Below are 26,228 nucleotides of genomic sequence, written 5' to 3'. Positions count from 1 at the left end.
AACGGTTCTAAATTTGATAGGGCACTAGCGATCAGCACAGATAAATATAACTGGGAATATATGATATGGAATATGTTCCTGTATTACTCATAATGATCTATAAAAGTACTAGCAGGCATGTCTAAACTAAAATTTGTTTTCTGTATCTTCATCAATTCCTTATTTTTTTTTTTAGATAAGAACCTGTTGAAAATTTTAGGCGAAATAGGTTATTAGGAAAAGGGGGTTAAAAATGAAAATTTAAGCCTAACAGGTTCTTAATTTTTAGGTTCTTATACGTGGGTTTTTACAGTACTCTCACGCTGACGTTCAGTTTTGGCTTGTCACGCAATTAGTAATCACTCGATGCGGCTGAGCGCGAATTCAATAACTGTTTTATTAGTTATTCAAAATATTTCCAGAGCACTAAATGCACAAAATGAATTTAAATGGGTCCTCACTTCGGTGTGGATTTTTCGCTAAACAGTGGCCAATTCCTCCGCAGTTGCTAGATTTGAATGTTTCTCTTCTGAAGAATTTTTTTTGTGTGTTTTTTCTATTTTTTCATATTTTTAGTTATTTTATTTGTTTTTTTTTTTCGTCGCTATGTTCAAACCTGGCGACCATCAGTTCGTACTTTCTAGCTCTGCGTTATCAAGGCCGTCGTTGCGTGACGTTAATTGTCTAATATTGACGTCAATCGGCCAATAATTATTACAGTCATTCGGCTAATAAGAAAATCTTCATCCAATTTGGTCGGTGCTAGCAAATAAGCTGAAATTAGCCGGGTATTGTAAACCAATCAGAAACGGCGAATTTTTTTTAAAAAAAATAATAATCATATAATAAGGACTGTCTTCTTCCCCTCCCCCCTCTCCGACGGGCAATTTTTGACGGAATATTTTCACACTGTCACACCGCGCAGCTCGACGCGCAGACCGGCCGTTTGCTTGAAATTGTATTTCAAAGTACAGCTGTAAATTGCTTACAATTTTCACACCTGTGCTGCTAGTTTCCTTGTTGCTGTCTTGTAATGAGCGAGGCCCTCTACACAAGCTACATAAAATTTATCTCGTATGTTTTGTTGGTCGTACTGGCTGAGGACAACTGCACACTTTTCGTAGTACACTTTTTATTACGTCCCAACTCTTTTATTTGCCATGAGGCGCCAAAAGATTTTTTCAGCTCAGTTTTGGACGGATTTTAGCGATCTAAGGTAAGTGAGGTACGCGTACTCTTTGTGCCTTTTGCGTATTGCCGGTTTGCCGTACTTTCGTCTACTGAACTTTTAAGCTTACCTTCTGTTTTTGACAGGTCCCGGTAGAATTTCTCTGTCTGATTGAGGATCAGCAGCCTCCCTCCGGAGCAAACTTTAACCCGGCCATTTTCGTGTTTTAATTTCTGCACTGGAGGCGGACTCCTGCAAATAGATCGATACAACAAAAGTTGTTGAAGGCCATTTTGGACTCACATGAGCATATTGGTAAAGAAATTTGCATCTTTATGCGTGCAGCGAACGATAATTTTCCACTTACCCACTCGTGGAGAACGGTTCTTGCTCATAATAAGCTTTGAATACCACCAGGTGTAATTCCTCCAATATTAAGAGTCTTTCAGCGGAGAGTGAAAATCCGCGAAGATCCCGCAAAAATTTTTCACCAAAGAAAGTGCTCGAGCTTTAACAGGCAACGTGATATTTGCGTCAGCCGGAGAAAACCGAACTTTCTTGCTGCCAATGGATTTGTTTAGAATCGTTCTTCAGGTAAATCGTCCGAAAATTGTTCGGATATAATCGAGATTTCATGTCGTCAGACAAGTGGCGTGTAGTGTGTTAGCGCAATAGATTGGACGACAAAATTTTCTCTCCTTTCGGAAATCAACTGCAGAAAAGGAGGCTCCAGTAGCTGAGTTATTATCACAGTAAGTGGCAGAAAATTAATTATTTTGGTCTGTAGTGATGCTTTATATCTTATATTACTACTGATTCTTGAATGTGTAGACACTTACATGTAAGAAATGTTTTTGAGACATGTTGTGATTACAGACGTTTCATTGTGTTGCTCGGTAAATGTTTTCTTTGTTGAATTATTTGTTAAAGCGACCGTACAAAGGGCATTAAACTTTTAATTAATATGAAGATGAATCCGACCCTTGCTACTTTGAAAGTTGCTCGACGTGAGTAAATTTTTAATACAGGACTACATGTGGTGGACCTCGTGTGACAATGAAGCCATGCAAATTGTTTATTATTTACCTGATACTTTACTCCGAACTGCAGTTAATTATTTATTTATTTATTTATTTATTTATTTATTTATTTATCTAGGGGCAACCGCACAAACAAGATAGTGACAATCATTTTTTTGTGATTTTCGTGGTCGGTTATAACATTTAACATTATTTCACTGTTATTGACTCTCCGAAATCATCCGTTTACATGTAGTTAGAAAATACCATGAACGCCACATCCATGAAAGAGGAAAAGTAGAGCGGTACTACTTATTCGGGGAGTGTCACGGAGACAATACAGAGCGGGATATCCTCTTTGAGACGTGTGCCCGTGTAAATGAAACATCTTCAAACTGATAATGGATACGGAGTGTCCGAAACATGTCTTTGAAATTTAGAAGTGTGTTTATTTTTTCAAATGTTTAATTTCGCTCATACTTTTATGAAATTTTGCTAATATTTATTTGAAAGGTGCGATAGTCTTTAACTTTCTAAACATGCACGATAGTGGCCCTACACCACTTATATATCAAACAACGTAGCTCCTAGCTTCCTAGTCAGCAAAGGAATCAAATTGTGTACAATTTTTGCTGGACGCACATTCTTGGGACATTTGCCCAGCAAAATTAAGATAAAGATATACGAACGAACATTTCCCTCGCATAGCTTGATTTCTCGGTGGTGTTTTTTTTTTTCTACACTACAAGCGTTCCAATTCTATTGACATCAGCGGTTGAAGTCTCACTGAAATAGCCGGCTTTCGATCTCAACATACTGAAATATAAAAAATTACTGTTGCGTTTGTTCAGCCTTTAAACTTTTAAATAAAACGGCATACTGACTTGAAAAAAAGAAAAAAAAGAAAAATAATGGCTTCCATTTGGATTTGAACCAACGACCAAGGCATACACAACTTCTGTAGAAGTGTTTTCTACCAACTGAGCTATCGTAACTTTGTATGGTACAGAATATTTTGTTTTGTATATTTTAACTGATATTATATTTGGACGCGCTTTAAAAAAACCATGTTTAATTACTCGGTTATGAGTAAGCAAAACACTAAAAAATCGCTCTGTTTTATTTTGTCGTACAGAGATAATTTCCACCAAATTTCTCCACTGCATGTTGCAATAATATTCAAGCGTAGTGAATGATTTAAATTTATGCAATTACAGAGCAATGTATGGGCACGTTGCACAGAATTGCTTATTTCTCGAATCTTGAAAGATCCACACCAAAAACAAAAATGTAGGGTTATTAAGAGTCATACAAAGATACTTCATGCCACATTTTAGAATGAAAGGTGTAATATTCGAGCGAGAAATGAATTATTTAATCACAGAGATGATTTACATAATTACAGAGCAATGTATAGGTACATCACAGAATCGCAAATTTCTCAACTCTTGAAAGATTTTTATCAAAAACTAAAACGTAGGGTTATTAAGAGTCAAACAGAGATACTTCATGCCAAATTTTAGACTGAAAGGTGTAATATTTAAGCCGTAGAATTATTTAATGTTACTTATTTCATCATTAATCACAGAGCAATGTATGGGCACGTTGCACAGAATCGCAAATTTCTCAACTCTTGAAAGATTTTTATCAAAAATCAAAACGTAGGGTTATTAAGAGTCAAACAGAGATACTTCGTGCCAAATTTTAGACTGAAAGGTGTAATATTCAAGCCGTAGAATTATTTAATGGTACTTATTTCATTAATCATTACAGAGCAATGTATGGGCACGTTGAACAGAATTGCTAATTTCTCGGCTCTCGAAAGGTTTTCATCAAAAACAAAAATGTAGGGTTATTAAGAGTCACACAGAGATGCTTCATGCCAAATTTTAGACTGAAAGCTGTAATATTCGAGCCGTAGAATTATTTAATCTTACTTAATTATTTAATTATTTAATTTTATTTATTTTATATCTTGTTTGTGTAATTATTTATTTATTTATTTATTTATTTATCTATTTGTTTATTTCATTTTCTCTTTTTAGTAAGCAAAGAGAAGAGATTTTTGCCGTGTTGAGCGACTTTCTAAAGAAGGTCCAGAGGCAAAATCAATTGTTTTGAATTTGATTAAGCATTTTGGGGGGCAGTTTGGCAGAGGCAGAGGAAGGCATGGAACATATCCAATTCTCAAATCTTGGAAACCGGTAAGTAAAACATGCCTTTGATGCGAGAAAGTGGCATTACAAGAAGATGATGCCGATCAGATTAATATTGTGTATTAGTGAATAACAATGTAAACTTAATTAATACTACTGGTAATTGCTTGAAGATGACTTTTTGCCTCTTGGTTGATACAGCATGAGTTTGTTAACCACCACTGTTATTAGTGTATGTGGAAGGGGAAAAACTAGTCAAAAATCACTCTTTTGTATACCTGCCAACTTTTTCTGGGTCAAAGGCGTGAGATTTTTTTCCTGAGAGTGCCAGGATTTCCGAAGGAGACACGACCATCCCTGAAGATTTCCGAAGCCTTTCAAAGTATTCCGAAGATGTTCTGAAAGAGTCCTGGTTCCAGTCCCAGGATGGTTTGGCTAAACATGACGTTGTTTTCAATGCATTTCTTGTCAAAACTCTGAGATTTTCAGAAAAAGTATACTCATTTTAAATTAAACAGAGTTGTTTTTGTTTCTCGCATTGATTTGAGTTGACATTTTTCTGGAACATGTGTAAGTTATGGTTGTAATAACTCACATTTTTCGACTAGGCATGAGAAATTGCTTCATAAGCCTCACTGAGTTGGCATGAGATCAAAGTTTTCAACTTGCAGGCGTGCGTGAGAGTTGGCCGGCAGGTATACTTTCGGGCTATATTTTTCATGGCTCGGTAAATATCCACCACTAGCCACCTCCACTTTGGTGAATAGTTGTTAATTATTATTCAGCAAATGCATGCACTACCAATATGTGGTCAAAATATTAACATTATCTGTCATCCCGATTCATCCATACATAACAGATATTTACTGGTAACAATTATCCTGCGAAATCGTGCTGAATATCGCCTGCATACATCATCCACATACAGTAAACAAATGGATGACTCATGGATTTCTATACTTTTAATGAATGATTTTTTAAAGGTGCAATGCATGACATTTGAAAAAAAATGTGATTAAAATGCCATATTGCTCAATTTATTTTAGGTTTATTCTGGTCATGCATTATCAGAGAGGTAGCTGTTAGAGAACAAGTCAAGAAGTAACCTAGGAGAAGATTAATTCAAGAATGGTAAGCCACTAAATTCGAATTTTTTAAACTGTTTTCATGTATGGAGAAATCAATTGATACAAATATTTAAAACACCCAGTCCATCTGAGTAGTTGAATTATTGCAACATCTGGTTTGCCTTGAACTGCTTCTGACCTGTCCTGAAAATAATATTCCTGCTCTTTTTTGACTACTCTTATTTTTAATTTATTTACGGGTAATGCTTGGCTGTGAATTAGTACTAGTAATTCATATCCAATTCCAATTCAGTTGGTAATCTTCCCAGATCTTCTTAACCCTTGGGAGTTCCTGCAGATTGTTTCCTATGAAGTGAGTAAACAACTGGGTACAAGATTAGAAATCTTGATGTATAACCAACATCTTACATTTCAACAATTTGGGCACAACTATGACATTATAGTCAGTGATCTAGCAGTCTAGGTTTAATCCCCATCTGCCCTTTAGGATATATTAACAGCATTTACATGCATTATGAAAACTACTTTTATATGTAACAACTCTCAATTTAATTTTCAGCACACTTGTAAAAGAATATCTGGTTGAGTGGAAGCCCTTCTGGGTTGCCAAGGAAGACCTTTCACAAAAATGCAAAGAAGTGTGGAATGGAAAAAAACTAGTAGAATTTTAAATATGTAAACTGTAGCTTTGTACTTCTGGTTTGTAAACAGTAATGAACTTGAAGGGAAGTTCCACAAGCTATCCAAAAATTCATTATTAACTTATATATGGTGACAGTGAAATAGTAAGGGATATAATCTTGTTTTATGATTAGTGAGCTTGATGATGACCACTCATCCCTAACATATCCGTGGATGGCGATGAGAAATTTATTTGTAGATGTCACTAGAGTTCATACAGTTTGTTTAATGGGTTGCAGAGTGTATTGATTGTACATGTATATTACCTCTCTCTTCCCTTGGCACACAGTACAAAGATGCAGAGTTTTGATCACACTTAACATTTTGTAATTAACGTTTTATCTCAGACCGATTTGCTAGGTCAAAATGCTAACTTTTATATGGGCTAGCTTTTCACTGGCTAGCTGTAATATCTGCAGGTTTGACAGTGTGTCAGTGGATGAACTAACATTAGTCATGGGATAAATGCATGCAAGTGCTACACATGTAGTTAATTGACATACATTGGTTCATAACATGGACTCAATGTTTAAAGACCATAATGACATGTTTGGAAAACCTTATGGTTGCCCTTAGCAATCAACATATTTATAGATAGGATAAGATCAGAAGGGGGCGGGGTTAATCCCATGCTTAGGCTATAAGGATATTTGCTACTGTGAAGGGTAGGGTTTTCAAGCAGTTAAGTCTAGGATAGGGAAAAACGTCTGAGAGTTTTGGTCTAGAAAAGCCTACAATTTCCCAATAAATTGACCAGAGCATAAAAAATCAGTCTACAATAGGAAAAGAAACTGATAAAATATTGTTTCAGTTAGTATTAGTGTAAACCATGACAGTAATAGAGTTTTTGAAAAATATTTAGTCTGGGTAAGGGTGGAAAATTTTGCTCTACTCTTGATTATGGTTACAAAACCAGCTGAACTTGGTCTGAAATAGGATAAGGGCATCAGAGTCCTAGCGGCACTGACCACCACCTAGGCGAGATAGTGAGCATTGGTCATGTGATGGGTGTGGCCAATGGACCAGTACTGTGTAGAATACTTCTAAAACACTTTGTTTTTGTGGGCCAGCTGCTTATTGGTCCGTTTACAAGAAATAAAATATAGAGGTGGGTAGTTAGGAGCTTGTATAGTACTAAGTGGGGTCGCAGTTGTAGGGTCTCCATAGTTTTAAGGCATCTACCAAGATATTTTTCAACTGTTAAGATTGTTATATTTGGCATTTTTATGCCAATTGTAAAATGTATTGTACAGTGATCGAATGATGACATGAATGTCGACTGATCCCTTGGATTTGGGTTTTCAATAAAAATCTTTTCAATTCATTTTGTGTTTCATTCCCCCTTTTTATCTTTACATCAATATAACACCAAGCAGTCTAGAAAAACGTTTCAACTTGTCTAGTATTAAGCGTTCTATTCGAGGACATTGGGCAGTATGTTAAGCTAGGATTGGTAAATTTGCAGAGGCCAGGCCCTATTTATCATTGCCTTTATTTCTGTGTTCAGTCCAATCTGCATGCAAAATGAGCCGTTTTACATGAACACGGCTCATCATCTCATTTGAAAAACTCCTTTTTCATGCTGGGCATGAAAACGGCTCATTTCCGGTTCATGCTGGGCATGAACCGGAAATGGGCCATTTTATTTTCATGCCCAGCATGAAAAAGGAGTTTTTCATGCCCAGCATGAAAACGGCTCATTTCCGGTTCATGCTGGGCATGAACCGGAAATGGGCCTTTTTCATGCCCAGCATGAAAAAGGAGTTTTTCATGCCCAGCATGAAAACGGCTCATTTCCGGTTCATGCTGGGCATGAACAGGAAATGAGCCGTTTTCATGCTGGGCATGACAGATTTTCTAAGCGCCTGACAATCGTACCCAGGCTTTCCTCGGTCGCTAGATAAAGGGGGCCGCGCAAAAAACGTGCAAGAATGGCATGAGAATTTTACACGCATGCTGAAAGAGACGTTTTTATCAGTAACCCGGATAAAAAACTATCTTGGAACGTTTTCTTGAACAACTGGCATGAAATAAAACGCTCCATGCCCAAGTAGAAGGAATCATCGGTTATAAGTAGTGTATTTCCAGTGGAATGCCAAGAGGTCGTAAAAACTTGCTTCAGTTTTTCAAAATAAACAGGAATTACTCTTCACGTGGCATGTAATCATGCCCTCAACACCTCAAAAGAGCTTTTGGTCACTAAGTTCACGACTTGGGCAAAGAAATGGCATGAAATCGGTCAAAAATCATGCCCATTTCTTTAAAAGTGTCAAAAAATGACTAAATGTTTACTTTCTAACCCGTTTAAGACCGATTACAGTAGTTATTGGCCTAAAGCTAGAATTGGTATTCTTGGTAACGGTAACAGATACGGTGGTTGCTATACTATGGACTCCAGAATTGGATTTGGAACAGCAGGTTTTCCCGATGACAGCAACACTTGTGGAAACGAGGTAAATGGATATTACCAGGATGCAGAAGAAAGACAGATCAAAGCAATGGGATATATCCTGGTGCAATGAAAGCAGAAACTAGCACTGGAAACAGAACTAAGAGCGGTTTTCAATGGCATGTCGTAAAATTACTTTCAACAATCAAGTGAAAATTGCTCTTGACTTGAACGGACGCTACCAGAAAATACGTTTAGGTGGTTGTAAGGTGATGATTATAAGGTGGTGATTATCTTTTCCGCTATCCAAAAAATAATATTATATCTTCCATTTTTCAAGCAAATTTATATGTAATATAAATGCCAATTTACATGTAATATAAATTAAAGTTAATGTGACAACCATGAAAAGAATTCAGAGAAGTTATAAGATTTACTCTATTCAAATATGCAGATCTGTCACGCAATATGCTGCAAGACTATCACTCTTGCGTTACATTCAAAAGTCAAATTCACTTCTAGAGTGTGACGCGCTTTTCGGGCTGGCCAATCACATCGCCCCCTTTTCTATTATGTCAATCAAGGCCATGCGGTTTTATCTAGACTTGAGTAGTTTTACTTCAAATTCTCTGAGCTCCCTAGAAGAGTTTTCACAATAATCCCCACCCACCCAACCCTCTTTGGTTCTCTTCTAGCTTAGTATTTGTAAAAATGTAGGCAATGTTCTAGTTCTACGCACATATCCGGCTATGTTGAGGGTGTTTATTTTATTATTATTATTATTATTATTATTATTATTATTATTTACAACGTAAGCCATAGCTGATGGACTAAAGAAGCAAGCCCGTATTTATAGACATTGTTATAATTATTATTTCTATTTTGTATGCTAACTTACGTTTAGAGCTGATGGACTTAAGCAGCATGCCTGCTTACAGAATTGTTTTTTATATTGTTACCATTTTGTATGCTAGCTCAGGCTTAGAGCTGTTAGACTTGAGCAATGTGTCTGCTTTTGAGATATTGATATACATGTAACCGTTAGCTTAAGTGTCGAGCTGGCATACACTAACTCGACCATTCTGTTATTCGATTACTGTCTCTTCTGAACTTCTTCAATAGCTTTAGACCATCCTAATTAAGAATTGTCTTTCCTTATAGTTAATAAACCAAGGGAGGGGATGAAGTGCTCTATACCATTCGCCCTTTTGCCCCATAGCCTCACAGGGTCAGCTTTCCCCTTATAGTGGGGACCCCCAGTGTTGCTGTTGTTGGTTGTTGTGATTGTTCCCAAGGGTCCTAGAGATTAGGACCCCAGGTTCTTGGGAACGTTCCCAAGGGTCCTAGGGATTAGGACCCCAGGTTCTTGGGAACCAGGGCATGTGGTTGTGTTTGTTCCCAAGGGTCCTAGAGATTAGGACCCCAGGTTCTTGGGAACTAGGGCTTCCAGTCCTGAAAGGAAGGAGAGGATTCCAGTCTCTCGTTGCCAACCAACTGACCTGGGATACATGTACCCTGCATGATTCCTATTGATGATTCTGATTGGCAACTCGAGCACTTCATCCCTTACCCCTTTTCTCCCACTGAACTTGTTGTCTTGTTTTGACTTCATGGGTTGGGAACATTAAGTCTCGTATGCATTGTCTAATTTACTTCCAACTGATATCAAATAAAAAACATTTTATTGAGATGTCCAAGTAAGCTTACACTGCTTACTGTTAAAACACTAATACTGAGCGGTTTCTAATCACTCTGGCCAATTATGATCACCAAGGACACAGTGAATCCAGTGAACCAATCATCAAAACTCAAAGTAAATACGTGTAGCTTGCACGAAGCGTGGGAAAACGTGCAAACAGAAAGCAAAATCTTTAACACTACCGGCGTTGAATCGGCGTTTATTTATAACCGAAGGGAGCTTACAAAACTCGGCAGAAAGGCGCAAAATTACTAAAAACAGTCTTTGCTCTCAAGTTCTATTTAATAGGTAAATCCATAATTTTATAGACAGGAAAAAATAGTAGTAGTCATTTAGAAGTGTTAAAATTATCTGTGCAGTTAACTGAACTGCATGGGAGTTTGGCATATATAATGCCTGAAATGAGCGACTTTCGCTCGACAAAGTTACATTCACTTTGCCGCTTTGTTTCTCCTCGAGTTTCTGTAATTTCTCTTCATCTAGCTGAGAAAAGTGGGAATATGCTTCCCCATTAGGTTTTTCAGCCATTTTGTCCATAAACAGCTCCAAAGTAGTTTGTAGTTGCAGATGAAAGCTTCTCGACTCAAATCAAACAGTGCTTGAAGTGCTGCCAGCCAGCAAGAAAACGGCGCGAACGGTTGAATGGGTATTCAGTTTTGATTGGCTGGCTTCGTTACTTTCTTGTTTTTGATTGGTTCAGGGCAGCGGGCTAAAGTAAATGAAAGACCGCTGAATTCCACATTTTAGCCCGTAAAATACGACACAATGCCCGTTGAAGTATAAAATAATAACTACATTTTTTACACAATAAAACTACCAATCTAAAAAAAAAAAAACTCACCACAATAGCCGAAGAACACCGACCAATTTCTCCGACTGAAATCGACCAATTATGGCGCCTTATCACTGTATTATTACTTCGGAATAAATTAAGAAAGCTCAACGTTAATATTTTTCAAAGCTTCTCAAAATCTATTTAAGTATTCGCAGTTTCTGCTGACATCGATTAGCAATGCGGTGTAACATCGTTTTGCTCTTTCTCGGCCTTCTTCAGGCTACTGCAGTTTTCCCTGCCGAACGGATACCCACATTCTCTCGTTCATCATACTTCAGAACGCTGGAAAATAAGCAGCTTAAGGGATACGTTGTCAAACGATTTGATTCTCCCAGTTTGTTATCGTGCGGCCAACAATGTATGAAAAACGAGTGGTGTACTTCGACAAACTACAAGATGTCATCCAAGAAGGAAGGCAAAGGAACTTGCGAACTGAACAAGCACGACATCTCCCTCGTCAATGAAAACACCAACTTTCATGATCAGCAGGGAGTTACTTTCTCGATGCTGCTTTCGGTAATTACTAAAGTAGTTAATAAGTAAAAAAGTGGCACGTATATTCCTTTGGCTAAAATTCGAATTTTTACCAGCTAGTTTTCACACTATTCTAAAATCGTAAAATCGTTTTACCGCAACCGTATTATTTTATTCGGGTCAAGGTTTGTTTCATTACAAGTTTTTTATTCTCCATGCTTTACCAGCCTCAGGTTACAAACTGTACATAACCACATTTTACACATGCCAATTTTGTACTGAGTTATTTGTCAGGTAACTCAATACCCAATGTACTTAGTTAAGCAACGACAACTTGAACAGCCAAAAGTTTATTAAAGCCGGATCTTCTTGAAGATCAGGATCAGCGATGAATAAACAAACTTCGTAAAGATCTAAACTTGATCAAACAGCAGAGAATGTTTCTTTTTAATTCTATTATTTTGCCCGGTGTTTCGGTTTGGCAAATGAAAGCTAACTGTAAAGGGGTTGGGAAAGCTAAGCTGAAAAGAAACGGTGAAGCTTATTTAAACACGAGTAAGGTGATATGCTGTTAAGAATAAACGAAAGTAACCTACGGTGTAAAAACAAAATTACATGCATGTAACTAGAAATTTAAGAAATCTGTGAAAGAGTAGATCCCAACTCGCCTTTTCATACCATTTGGCTCAAGTGTATTTGCTCTCAAAAGAAACAAAAAAAAAGTTAAAATAAATATGTGTCCGGCAAAAGAACAAAGATCTGTAACAACTGTAAATTGGTTAAGTTTTTTTTTGTTGTTCAAGGCGTTCGCCACTATACGTCTGTGCTCTCCAGATCGGTCGCTGATTCGTCGTTTGTTTCAACGAATTGTATAAATTGTTATATTTTATTATTTTATTCAGGGATGTTTGATCACCAGCTGCCTCAATGGTGGTTCTTGTTTGCCTGACAAGGAAAAACAAACCTTTTCATGTTCGTGCCAACCACCTTGGACGGGAGAGTCATGTGAAATAAAAACGGGTAACTAATCAAGATGTATGCTTGCGTATCCAATAAATAAATAAATAAATAAATAAATAAAGTGTCTTTATTTCATTTGATAAAATACATATCAAAAGGTACATTGGTAAAAATATTTAAAAAGAGCTAAATACAGGAATAAGAATAAAAATTAAAAATTAGTTACAATATTATGACAATTATATTAAAAACTATGTAAAAACTAAGAATTAACAGCTAAATTATATCTAAAAGCTAACCTATTACTAAAACTATTCTTAAAACGCTCAGTATTTAGTCGAGGTAATACAATACTTGCTGACCGTAACTGATCCCTTTAATATAAAGCGACTAGGCAGCAAGGTCGGGCATTTTTGGAGACCTGACATAAACAGTATGTAGTAGATAAAACATAAGCGGGAGATCTGTATGGGCGTTTACAATAGCGAGCCGATAGGCGAAACATTGTAAACGGCCATTCAGATCGGACGCGAATATTTTATTATACTTGTAAAATGAAAACAATAAATTGAATGCAAAGTTTTGTTATGCGAATCAGTAGAGATCTGTATCAAAAGTTAATGAATACTAATTAGCTGAGCAGGAGTCTGTATCAAAAGTTAATTCTATTGTTTGATTTGTATTGGGGTTTATAGTTGTGTACATGTGATCTGAATACAGTTCTGGGATTGGTTTGCACCCTCATGAATACTTAATGAATTTTACAAGGTCTGGATAGACTTGTCGAGTACTGATTTCTATAGTAGGGATACTTCTTCTACATTCTGCTATTTATACAATATTATAATTAAAATTATAATAATTTAAAATAACCCATAAAATACTTTTGAATCAACCGTTCGGTTGATCTGTTCAAGATATTTTGAAAGACCGTTTAAATACTTTCAACGACAGTTTTACCTATACTTTCTGTACTCCAATACATGAAATCCCAACCCTTTAATATACCTCAACCCTGAAAAAGACATCTCTCTACCCGTATGGTCTACTTTAGCCAATAATATGGTGTCCCTCCCCCCTCTCGGGGTATTTTTCGGCTCCGAATGACGTCGCCTTAAAACAACACATTACAATTTATAAGTATTATTTGTTTCTTTTAAGAAAAAAGTTAATCAAAGTTAGTGCCATAAAATAAAAGATAAAAATCCCAAACGTTTCGGGCTTAGGCCTTCATCAGTGGAAAAATCAAGTACCACATAGCTCACAGAAATTATTCCGTTTATCTCTTTGTTTCTTTTAGAAATAGCAACCTTGAACAGTTCGACGTGCAAGGAAGTTTATGATAAGAACTTGTAAGTACAATGCACCTCGCTTTGGCCATGTTGATAAAAATAATAATATACCCGCCCAGCTTATATTATCCTTGTAGAGAGAGAAAGAATCTTTTAAGACCTTGAAAAATAGCTTTTCCTTCGAATTGGAGACAAGCAAATGCAAACAATAACAACAACAGTAACAGGAATAGTACAAAAAAATACCAAAGAGGTTCTACTGAATTTAAAAGAAAAAAATAAGACCTGAGATATGGATTACGATCGATATCAACGACACCCTTAAAAAAATGGAATTTTACAATGCAGTTAAAAACTAAAAGAAGTAATTATAACAAAATCGAAAGACAGTCAGTGGTTATTCATTATTTTCAATTTGTATCTTATAAGCTTTGGAAATGGGTCAAGAGGCAACCCACCGTTTTCTGTAAATAATTCGCATACGTTCTAACGTTGAAATCCCTTCATTCGACAGGCATTAAAAAGCGTTTCTAAACAGATTGTTTTCGGGTCAGTTGGTTTTCCTTTGTATGGTAAACAGTTTCAACAACAGGTGCTCTAGGTTCTTTTGCTGTCATCACTTTAACTGTTTTTTTTTTTTTCAGGTCCAAACAGAACGGAGCCTACTCGCTCAATGTTGGCTCTGAGACAATTGACGTGTTTTGTCACATGACCAGCCTTGGCGCATGCGGCGGAAATGGATGGACGCTGGTTATAAAAATGAATGGCGCGCTAGTATGTGCCCGTTTTATAATACGGTTATTTTCTGTTTGGTCATTTACGTCAGTAACGAGCTTAGTGGGTGGTATATATTACTTTTTATTAACTAAATGCGAGGTCCATACTGGGAGAATTTGGAATCTAGGTTTCGACAACGTGGGCCGATATTCTTCCTGTGTCGGTCACGAGCAAGCTTAGTCAATAAGAGATTTATATTACACTACTGTATTATTGTAAACGGGCTTTAAAAACTTAACCTGGTCTGATACTTAGAAAAATTTAATACTGGACCGGCAATAACAGACTCTTATTGATTGATTTTAGTTATCGGCCCTTTCAGTGAACTGCTTGTGGCATATAATAACACAGTTTATCTTACATACCATTTGTACCTTGACTCTCCAGTAAGGCCTACAGAATACAGAAAGACTCGAAGAAATATACGGGAGTCCTTCACGCTAAACTGCCTCATAACATATATTTATTGATTACGCAGAAAACCTTTCGCTATGACTCTAATCGCTGGAGCAACAAGAAAACCTTCAACTCTGAAGGAGGGAAGACTGGGTTTGACACACAAGAGACCAAGTTACCGACCTACTGGAACACGCCCTTCACCAGGATCTGCCTCGGTATGAAGATTGGTGAGCAGAGCAGGTTCATTGCTATCAACATGACCGCCAACTCTCTGTACTCACTGATCGCGGACGGGAAATACCGCGCCACTTCACTGGGCCGTGACACGTGGAAGACGCTATTAGGTTCACAGGCTTTCTTATACACCAGTTGTAACAGTGAAGGATTTAATGTTAAGACCGATGACAGCGGTTTTTTGCATAAAGCAAGGATTGGCATTCTTGGTACTGACAGATACGGCGGTTGCTTCACTTCTGACTCCAGAATTGGATTTGGCACAGCAGGTTTCCCCTATGACAGCAACACTTGTGGAAACGAAGTCGAGTTTTCATTCAATGTAAACGAAAGACACATCAAGGCAATGGGATATATCCTGGTGCAATGAAGCAGGAACTAGAACTGGAAACAGATCGTAGAGCGGTTTTCAAATTGAGTGTTGTAAAACCAAAACCAGCAGTAATCACTCTGGCCAATCACAAAAGAAACAGACAATCCAGTAGAGTGAACTGTCAGGCGTCTTCTCGTTGATAATTCAGTGAAACAATCTAAACTCGAAGTAGGTATATTTAGCTGCTTGAATCTCAGGAAAAAATATGTAAGTAACCCGTGAATACTTCCGATTGGTTGAAAATAAGTCGCGCAAGTTTTTCAAAGCCAATCACTTAGCGTAGTAATGCAAAACCAAGGTAAAGGAGAATTACTTTCAACACTCAAATGAAAATCGCTCTTGACTTGAACATCCGGTTACAAAAAAAACGTTTACAACTCAAGGTGTTGATTACCTTTTCCGCTTTCCGCTATTCAAAACAATATATCCTCCGTTTTTGTCTAGCATAGAATTTTGTACTTCCAGCTGATATCTAGGGTTGGCGGGAACTGAATAATTATACCTTTGCTTTAGTTTAATTGTTACATGTGAATGTGCAAGAAATTTTAATGTTTCGCACCATTCGATTGCCATAGCCATAGATTGTTTAGTGCTAAGCTTTATGGAGAAGGCAGTAACGAGCGTCTTTTTATGTAGCCATGGCACTTGAAGCTCTGTGTTTAATGGGAATTTTCAAGCGTAAGTTAAAAAAATAATTCTTAAGTTAACAGATGAACTGGCAGCTAGTGTTATCAATTCTCAAGCCTTGATGAAATAAAAATTTGTAATTATTCACCAAATTTGCCAAGCGCCGTCTCTAAAACATGCCAAGTGTAAGCCAGCCTTTAGCGATATAATCACAGCGTGTGGTAGCGATGGTAACCGAAAATCCCGACCACCCTCGAACTGTATTACGCCGACTAAAATCAGCCAATCATAGCGTCGTATCACCACTATGACAACGGGCTCAAATGAAAAGACGTCGGCGCTAAATAACTGATTTAATATTTCATTAAAAGCTTCATTTTCTACTGATTCCGATTATCGATGGCGTATATAATCCTTTTGATATTTTTGCTGTTTCAATTTGCCGCCGTTCCCACCGCTGAGGAAAAACCGACATTTTCGCGTTCATCATACTTCACAACGCTGGAAAATAAGCAGCTTAATGGATACGTTGTCAAACGGTTTGATTCTTCCAGTTTGTTATCGTGCGGTCAACAATGTATGAGAAACGAGTGGTGTACTTCCACAAACTACAAGATGTCATCCAAAAAGGACGGAAAAGGAACTTGTGAACTGAACAAGCACGACGTCTCCTTTATCGACGAAAACATCAACTTTCATGATCAGCAGGGAGTTACTTTCTCGATGTTCCTAAAGGTAGCTATCAGTAATTAATTTTAGATTTATTATAAGCAAGTTGAAATGGCGTCTTCGTCCGTGAGTTCAATTTTCTTATCGCTCTTTAGTACTTTTGTGTGAGCTCTTTCTAGTTCACTTATGCATCAGTCAATTGAGACCCCGGCCCCCCGACCCCCGGGACTTACCGGGGAATTTAACATTTACCACCGGGCTTATTACCCCGCCATAGGGGCCAAGACGTCGGTTAAAAGCCCCGCATAGCGCGGGCATCCGGACCAAATAAATAGACAACTCAAGAGCGACTTTCAGCAAAAACTGGGCAAAAATCTTGATTTCGTTCGTTGCGGAAGTTGAAAAATCTATTCCTTTCATTTATTGTCAATATATAGCTAAGAAAGGAAAGAAACCAAAAGCCTTTTACTTTGAGAAAACTAAGAAAATCGTTTTTCGTAGTCAGAGTCACAAATTTGCCAAATCTCAGACCCGAGATTTCCTATCATGAACACACCTGTCGGAAGAACGTATTTCAGCTTTTGTTGACCATCAACTTCAGCCGGTAGCACAGAAAAAAAGCTTTGTTACACATCTCTTGTTATCGGTGGAAAACTCAGCTTTTTCAAGGAGCATATTTTGTTTATGATAAAATGAATAGATAAAAAATAAAACATCTGACATTTTCCGGATCTCCGTTTTCACTATTTTCAAGAGTCTCCGCCATTCTCAGCGTTTTTGTTTTGCTAAAAATTTATTTTGGTCATCAGCTGCCTTTATGGTTCAAATGGGAAGTCGTGCCGACCTTTGATAGACAACTTTTCAAATTTGCATTACAGAAGCGAGGCCATTTTGACCGCAAGCTGTCAAAATCTCCTGAGCTTTCATTAAACTGTCGAAGATAAAAACATGTATAGAATGAAAATTAGAAGAATACCATCTACAACCTTTAGTTTGCGTTGTTAAAAAGAAAAATTGAAAACGGGTCCTCGCTGTACTAGTAACAAAAGTTTCCAAGAAAATCAAGATATTTTACAGCTTGTCCTCAAATAACTATTGTTATGCAAACGTGACAACTATACATTACCACGCTATCCAAAATCAAATATATTATCTAATGCAAGCTGGTTGGCACGATCACGAAAAGGCTTGATTTTCCTTAGAACCACCATTGAGGCAGCTGGTGATCAAACATTCATGAATTGATTTTACAGAATGAAACTATCTGGGCCTCGTAAGACGACCCCGGGTTGGTTGCTAATCCGGGTTGAATCACTGCAACGGGACCGGTAACCCTTTTTCAGTTAACCTTCTGTAAGCGTTTACACGAAAAAACCTTCCGACCCAGTTTAACTCTCCTTGCCCGTCAGCCCTTTTCGCGACTCAGGTTAACATGAATCAGAAACAAATATGAGGTTGTTCTTGTCTTATAACGCAGGAATTACACATAAAGTATTTTTTATTGTTAGATCTGCATTCTCAGCGTTTTTAATTTGTTATTTTATTCAGGGATGTTTGATCACCAGCTGCCTCAATGGTGGCTCTTGTTTGCCCGACAAGGAAAAACAAACCTTTTCATGTTCGTGCCAACCACCTTGGACTGGAGAAACATGTGAAGTTAAAATAGGTATTTAAGAATGTTTACCTCACATAAAAGCAGAAACAAAAATTCATTAGAAAGCTTTTTTTTTCATGTAGTGCAATGTTTATTACGGTTGAATCATGGCACAGAGATAAAGCATAAAGCGAACAAGTGACATTTTTTAATTGAGATTTTTATAGATGAGATCTGAGATGTGCAAAATTTACTAATAACTGAAAAGTAAACCTGTTTTTTCATTCGCCCATTGTTAACACTACCTCTATTGTTTTCTTGGATAAGGGACAAGGGGCAGGTTAGAGAATGGTTGCTTCTATTGCTTTTTACCACAGAAGCATCTACCTCTTTTCATATTTATCCCAATTAGATTGTCCACAAGCTTGGGTTCGTCATAGAAATTCATGTTACCACGTCATCGACACACCAACCCTTAAATGGGGCGACGCTCGAACGACTTGTCAAAATCTGGGAGGAGACCTCGCAATAATCAGATCAGAAGATGAAAATATCTTCATACGTGACTTGGTAAGGAATCAACAAACAGTCCAAGATTGGGGAGCGTGGATTGGACTTTATAGAAAAAATGACACTAAGTTCTACTGGATTGATGACACGCCACTAGAGGGACAGTATGATGCATGGGCACAAGGAAAACCAGATAACCTAGATGAGAAATGTGTCCACACAATTAACGAATTGCACGGGGTAGGAAAGTGGAATGACAATAAATGCGATTTGCCTAAATGGAAACGGTGGAGAGCTCCAGTTTTTCTTTGCCAGAAAAATTGAGACGGCCATTTGTTTGGGTACTTTGTCGTTTTGTTATGGCTGGACTGCTGCGTGTTACTTTAGTTACTTTTTAACAAACGCCAACATGATACACAGTAAAATGCTTGTCATACCCCTTCCATCCCCCCCGAAAATAGCCCCCTCTGACGTGCTACAGGAAATAACATTAACCTTTTTTTTCAATTTCTCCACATTAGGTATACGATGTAATGTTAGGATAAATTTTAGCTTTTGTTTTTATTGTAAATATTGCAAATACTCTTAATCCGTTGAAGTAATTTTAGGTATTAGAAGACGAAGAGCCACTCTGTGGAAGCACTTATAATAAAGTTATTATTAATATCATCATCATCATCATCATTACTATTATTATTATTATTATTATTATTATTATTGTTATTATTATTACATTAATTTACTTAACGTCTTAACAAAATAGTGTACAATGAACGTCAAGTAGAAATCGGCAACAAAATGTTTGCAAGAAAAATCGCAGATTATAACAGTTTGATAAGAGTGGCGTTCCTCCAATTAAATATATCCCTCGTCAGTCTTGAAGTTGTCTCTTGTGAGCTCATTTGCACAAGCAGCCTAGACGTTGTTTGTGATTCGTGACAATATTGCATTAGGTTTTGAGCCATTAAAGAGAATGTATGAGAATGATTTGAAAAATGCTCTAAATTCAACTTGAAGTCGATAAGAGTAGTTTATGTCTCTGGGGTGACTGAGTCGTTCTAAAGCCATTTAGACGATTTAAACTTTCCCTGGTTTGCTTTCCACTAAAGAGAAACAAAAGGCTCGGGACGGCCTGGTCGGTCAACCAATCGCACTCGAAGCTCCAAATATTCCACAAAAGTGCTCAAAACTTGCAAAATTGCCTCACGGCAGCCGTCGATAAATCTTCTTTTTATTTACTTCTCCTCGGATTCCAAGGCTAATCTTATGCGCCTGAAAAACGCTCCTTTTCGAGCGCTAGCTTTCCATTTCTGCATCTCCATCCGATTGCCTTAGTGACCGCTCCATCGCGACAAAGTAGCCCTTGACCGTAGGGCGGCACAGGTCAATTTGCTCTATGCAAAGTGACCGCACAAGGGACCCTGGGGAGAATTCACCCGAAACGACGGGAAACTCACCGCTTGGGTTAAACATTGTTGTAGCTTTCTAGTGGAGGCAATTTTGAAATATTTTTTTATTTAAAATCAATGTTTTACTGCTTAAAAGCAACGGTTACTTTGCATAGAGCAAATTGACGTGTGCCTCCCTACGGCTGAGGGCTACTTTGTCACGATGGAGCGGTCACTAAACCAATGATTTTGAATCCCGTGCTGAAGATCACTCGCAACGGATCGAGACGAAGCAGAAATGGAAAGCTAGCGCTCGAAAAGGAGCGTTTCTCGGGTGAATAAGATAACCGTCCCGCAAGCCACTGCAAGGTGACGCTCATCCCAGATTTTTTTTTCGTTTCCAAAGTGGCGATCGAGAGCGGCACATTTTCCTGTGCTGTACAGAACTGGCCTCGTTTAGATGTACAAAAGCTAGCAAGAGTAGACTGGGACATAAACACTGACATAAGCATAAGCATATAGTCGTCACTAAGAAGAGGGAGACGTTCTTATGGGCTTATCCTTGTGCTTGAGCTGGTGCTTTTACCAACTGCACGTAAACCAAACTGCAGAAAATTACCGACCATTTCGGGACAGTATTACGCCGACTAAAATCAACCAATCATAGCGTCGCATCACCACTAGGACAACGGGCTCAAGTAAAAAGACGTCGCCGTTAAATAACTGATTTAATGCTTCGTTAATTAAAAGCTTCTCAGTTCCTACTGATTCCGATTATCGATGGCGTATATATTTCTTTTGATATTTTTGCTGTTTCAAACTGCCGTCGTTTCCACCGTTGAGGAAAAACCGAAATTTTCGCGTTCATCATACTCCACAACGCTGGAAAATAAGTGGCTTAAGGGATACGTTGTCAAACGGTTTGATTCTCTCAGTTTGTTATCATGTGGTCAACAATGTATGAGAAACGAGTGGTGTACTTCCACAAACTACAAGATGTCATCCAAAAAGGACGGAAAAGGAACGTGTGAACTGAACAAGAAGGACATCTCCCTCGTCAATGGAAACACCAACTTTCATGAACAGCAAGGAGTTACTTTCTCGATGTTTCTGAAGGTAACTATTAGAAATTAATTTTAGATTTATAATAAGCAAGTTGAAATGGTGTCTTCGTCCGTGAGTTCAATCTTCGTATCGCTCTTTGTACTTTGCACTTTTGTGAGCTCTTTCTTGTTCACCTAGTCGGAGTGAATTTATTACGAAAATGGTGTTGTATCTACATTTCTGGTTGCGTTCATGGTTTTTAAGATCGCAATACAATTTATAAATTTCATATTTTGCACATTTCTTGTTATCGGTGGGAAAACCAAGCATAGAATAGATAAAAAAGAAAAGATATGACATTTCCGGATCTCCGTTTTCACTATTTTCAACAGTCTCCGCCATTCTCGGCGTTTTTGTTGTGTATATAATTTATTCTGGGATGTTTGCATTAGTCAACAGCTACATTAATGGTTCAAATAGAAAGTCAAAATGAGCAATTAATCAGAGTGTTACCTTTGATAAATAACTTTTCACATTTGCATTACAGAAGGGAGGCCATTTTGGCCGCAAGCTGTCAAAATCTCCTGAGCACCTTAGCTTTCATGCATTTCAGTTCAGTACAAAACCATTTACAGTATGGAAATGTAGGAGAAAGCCATGTACAACCTTTAGTTTGCGTTGCTAAAAAAAAATTGAAAACGGGTCCTTGCTGTTAACTAGTAACAAAAGTTTCCAAGAAATCAAGATATTTTACAGATTGTGTCAAAATAACTATTGTTATGCAAACGTGACAAGTTAAAGAAACTATACATTACCACGCTAAAATCACATATATTATTCAATGCAAGCTGGTTGGCACGAACATGAAAAGACTTGATTTTTCTTAGAACCACCATTGAGGCAGGTGGTGATCAAACATTCATGAATTGATTTTACAAAAATGAATTTATCAGCGCCTTTTGAGACGACCCCGGGTTGGTTGCTAACCCGGGTTGAATCACTGCAACGGGTAACCCTTTTTCAGTTAACCTTCTGTAAAGTCGACGCAAGCACAAGCGCAAGCACGCAAAAAGGACAAATTTTGATCCTTGTGTTTGTGCTGTCGCAAGCACAAACACAAGCATCAAAATGCAATTCGTTTGTGCTTTTGCTTGCGTTGAAGCTTTTTTCACGGTGAAATACGACCTGTTATCCTTGCGCTTGTGTTTGCATCGCTGGTGAAAACCAGGCTTAAAGCGTTTACACGAAAAAACCTTCCGACCCAGTTTAACCCTCCTTGCCCGTCAACCCTTTTCGCGACTCGAGTTAGCATGAATTAGAAACAAATATGAGGTTATTCTTGCCCTTAAAGCGGGAATTACACATAAAGTATTTTTTTTATTTTTAGATCTGCATTCTCAGCGTTTTTAATTTGTTATTTTATTCAGGGGTGTTTGATCACCAGCTGCCTCAATGGTGGTTCTTGTTTGCCTAACAATGAAAAACAAACTTTTTCATGTTCGTGCAAACCACCTTGGACTGGAGAAACATGTGAAGTCAGTAAAATGGGTAATTAAGAATGTTTACTTTACATAGAAGCAGAAACAAAAATTCATTAGAAAGCTTTATTTTCATGTAGTGCAATGTTTATAACGGTTGAATCACGCCACAGAGATAAAGCATAAAACAAACAAGTGACCTTTTTTCATTGAGATTTTAATAGATGAGACCTGAGATTTGCAAAATTTACTAATAACTGAAAAGTAAGCTATTTCTTTTTTGGAATTTCTTTTTTCATTCGCCCATTGTTAACACTACCTCTATTGTTTTCTCGGATAAGGGGCAAGGGGCAGGTTAGAGAATGATTGCTTCTCTTGCTTTTTTCCGCAGTAGCATCTAACACTTATCATGTTTATCATCATTAGATTGTCCGCAAGATTGGGTTCGTCATGGAAATTCATGTTATCACGTCATCGACACTCCAACCCTTAAATGGAACGACGCTCGAACGACTTGTCAGAATCTGGAAGGAGACCTCGCTATAATCAGATCAGAAGATGAAAATAACTTCATACGTGATCTGGTAAGGAATCAGCAAACAGTCCAAAACTGGGGAGCGTGGATTGGACTTAACAGAAAGGCTGACACTAGGTTCTACTGGATCGATGACACTCCACTAGAGGGACAGTATTCTGCATGGGCGAGTGGAGAACCGAACTACCTACATGAGAAATGTGTCCACACATTTAACGAATTGCACAGGGTAGGAAAGTGGAATGACAACAGATGCGACTTGTCTGAGGCGCAGCGGTGGACAGCGCCAGTTATCCTTTGCCAGAAAAATCCCATTTGAGACGGCCATTTGTGTGGGTACTTTGTCGTTTTGTTACGGCTGGACTGCTGCATGTTACTTTAGTTACTTTTTAACAAACGCCAACATGATACACCGTAAAATGCTAGTTATACCCCCATCCCCCCCAAAAAATAAGCATCTCCGGTTATAGGCCCATCTGATCGGCTAAAGAAAATAATATTACCGGTTTTTCAAATTTCTCCACATTAGGTATATGATGTAATGTTAAGATAAATTTTAGCTTTTAATTGTTTTTATTGTAAATGTTGTAAGTACTCTTAATCCGTTAAAGTCATTTTAGGTATTTAAAGACGAAGGGCCACTCTGTTGAAGCACTTCTAATAAAGTCATCATCATCATCATCATCATCATCATCATCATCATCATCATCATCATCATCATCGTCATCATTATCATTACATTAACTTACTTAACGTTTCACAAAATACTGTACTTCAAATAGAAATCGGCAACAAAATATTTGCAAGAAAAGTTGCAGATCAAAACAGTTTGATAAAAGTGGCGTTCCTGAAATTAAATAAAATAATATATCCCTCAAAGGGGTCTTGAAGCTGTCTCTTGTGAGCTCATTTCCACAAGCGGCTTAGCCGCTGTTTATGGTTCGTGACAATATTGCATTACGTTTTGAGCCATTTAAGAGAATGTATGAGAATAATATGAAAATTGCTCTAAACTCAACTTGAAGTCTTATAGTAAAGGATTCAAATAAGAGTAACTTATCTTACCCTGCACTTGTGTTATTTTGATGTCTCTGTCTTTGATGTCTCTGTCTAAGATTGCTGAGTTGTTCTAAAGCCATTTAGACGATTTAAACTTTCCCTGGTTTGCTTTCCACTAAAGAGAAACGAAAGCCTCGGGACGGCCTGGTCGGTCAAGCAATCGCATTTGAAGCTCCAAAAATTTCACAAAAATGCTGAAAACCCGCCAAAATTGCCTCACGGCAGCCGTTGATAATTCTTTTTTTTATTTGCTTCTCCTCGGATTCCAAGGTTATCTTATCTGCCTGAAAAACGCTCCTTTCCGAACCGCTTTGCTTTTCATTTCTGCTTCGTCTCGATCCGATTGGCTTAGTGTCCGCTCCATCGTGACAAAGTAGCCCTCGACCGTAGGGCGGCACAGGTCAATTTGCTCTATGCAAAGTGACCGCACAAGGGACTCTGGGGAGATTTGAGCCAAAACGACGGAAAACTCACCGCTTGGGTTAAACATTATTGTCGCTTTCTAGTGGAAGCAATTTTGAAATATTTTAACGCATAAAATCAATGTTTTACTGCTTAAAAGCTACGGTTACTTTGCATAGAGCAAATTGACCTGTGCTTCCCTACGGCTGAGGGCTACTTTGTCACGATGGAGCGGCCACTAAGCCAATGATTTTGAATCCCGTGCTGAAGATCACTCGCAACGGATCGAGACGAAGCAAAAATGGAGGGTTGTCCAATACACCCGAACTGTGTCAGGTCGCCAACTCCGCATCGATCCGACACGGGTCGAATCGTCCCGTCAACCGGAAATCATTTCGCGATCGATGAGAGACTTAGGAAAAGTTCGGCGGATCGACTCGATCCGGTCGATCCGACACCGGTCGAGTCGACCTGTCAATCACACGGATGTCATTTCGCGAGAGACTTAGAAAAAGTTCACCTTAGCGTATGAAGGGGGGATGAAATGTCGGCGGATCGACACGGTCCGGTCGATCCGACACGGGTCGAGTCGACCCGTCAACCGGATGTCATTTCGCGAGAGATTAGAAAACGTTCACCTTCGTGTATGAAGGGGGGATGAAATGTCGGCGGATCGACACGGTCCGGTCGATCCGACACGGGTCGAGTCGACCCGTCAACCGGATGTCATTTCGCGAGAGATTAGAAAAAGTTTACCATAACGTGATGAAAGGGGGGATGAAATGTCGGCGGATCGACACGGTCCGGTCGATCCGACACGGGTCGAGTCGACCCGTCAACCGGATGTCATTTCGCGATAGACTTAGAAAAAGTTCACCATAACGTGATGAAAGGGGGGTAGAAATGTCGGCGGATCGACTGGATCCGGTCGATCCGACACGGGTCGGGTCTAGCGTATTAAGGGGGTTGGAAGTAAGGATGACAAACCAGGTTTGTGAATGTTAACTTTTAAACATAATTGATAAATTTCGGAAAGCTTTCGTTGGCATTTTAGTTTTTAGGATACATAACGTGACTGTAAAAAATGTACTCTTTGATGGTAAGTGAGGAAAACACTTAAGTGCTACCGACTGGAATTTTCGAGAAAAAAATTTCAAAACTCCTAATTCGCATTTCTTCACATTCAGTCAAAAGAAACCCTTTGGTGAACTATTTACGAAAATGACATTTAAAATTTTCAAAGGGTTTTTATATTTGAGAAAATCGGCAAAAGGTTAAAAGGCCGTTTTCGCGTCCCCGCCGCCATAAAATTTTGTCGAATTTTTGTGGGTATTCAAAACACTCGTACGGAAAGAAGGTTGCACGTATGAAATTTATCTTGGGCAGGTATGCGGGGCAT

The 26,228-nt window shown here is 38.2% G+C and overlaps 1 protein-coding gene, 1 long non-coding RNA gene and 1 pseudogene across 4 annotated transcripts in view; all 3 read left to right on the top strand.

The window, feature by feature from the left end:
- Nucleotides 1-16,302, top strand: part of LOC144664233 (uncharacterized) — a 38,349-nt pseudogene extending 22,047 nt beyond the window's left edge. The window contains exons 7-10 of the transcript XR_013572761.1: nt 12,391-12,508; nt 13,749-13,800; nt 14,385-14,514; nt 14,996-16,302. The product of XR_013572761.1 is annotated as an uncharacterized LOC144664233 (transcript). The remainder of the gene's footprint in view (nt 1-12,390; nt 12,509-13,748; nt 13,801-14,384; nt 14,515-14,995) is intronic.
- LOC144663608 (uncharacterized) lies at nt 703-7,441 on the top strand. 2 transcript variants are annotated; one of them, XR_013572633.1, is made up of 5 exons: nt 703-1,204; nt 1,294-1,899; nt 4,212-4,370; nt 5,369-5,453; nt 5,970-7,441. It is a non-coding gene; the product is annotated as an uncharacterized LOC144663608 (long non-coding RNA). The 2 variants fall into 2 exon arrangements; XR_013572632.1 differs by having other exon boundaries at nt 704-1,195.
- A 247-nt stretch (nt 16,303-16,549) lies between the features above and the next one.
- LOC144664232 (C-type lectin domain family 6 member A-like) lies at nt 16,550-23,687 on the top strand. Its single transcript, XM_078525339.1, has 3 exons — nt 16,550-16,885; nt 18,368-18,485; nt 23,260-23,687. Exons 1-3 carry the CDS (start codon nt 16,550-16,552, stop codon nt 23,685-23,687), a joined length of 882 nt encoding a protein of 293 aa, XP_078381465.1.
- Nucleotides 23,688-26,228: the final 2,541 nt, after the last annotated feature.

This window comes from Oculina patagonica, chromosome 8 (genome assembly GCF_052425735.1).
Source record: "Oculina patagonica isolate OP01 chromosome 8, crgOcupat, whole genome shotgun sequence".
NCBI classification, from domain to species: Eukaryota; Metazoa; Cnidaria; class Anthozoa; order Scleractinia; family Oculinidae; genus Oculina; species Oculina patagonica.
This window is presented reverse-complemented; position numbering and strand designations above follow the sequence as displayed.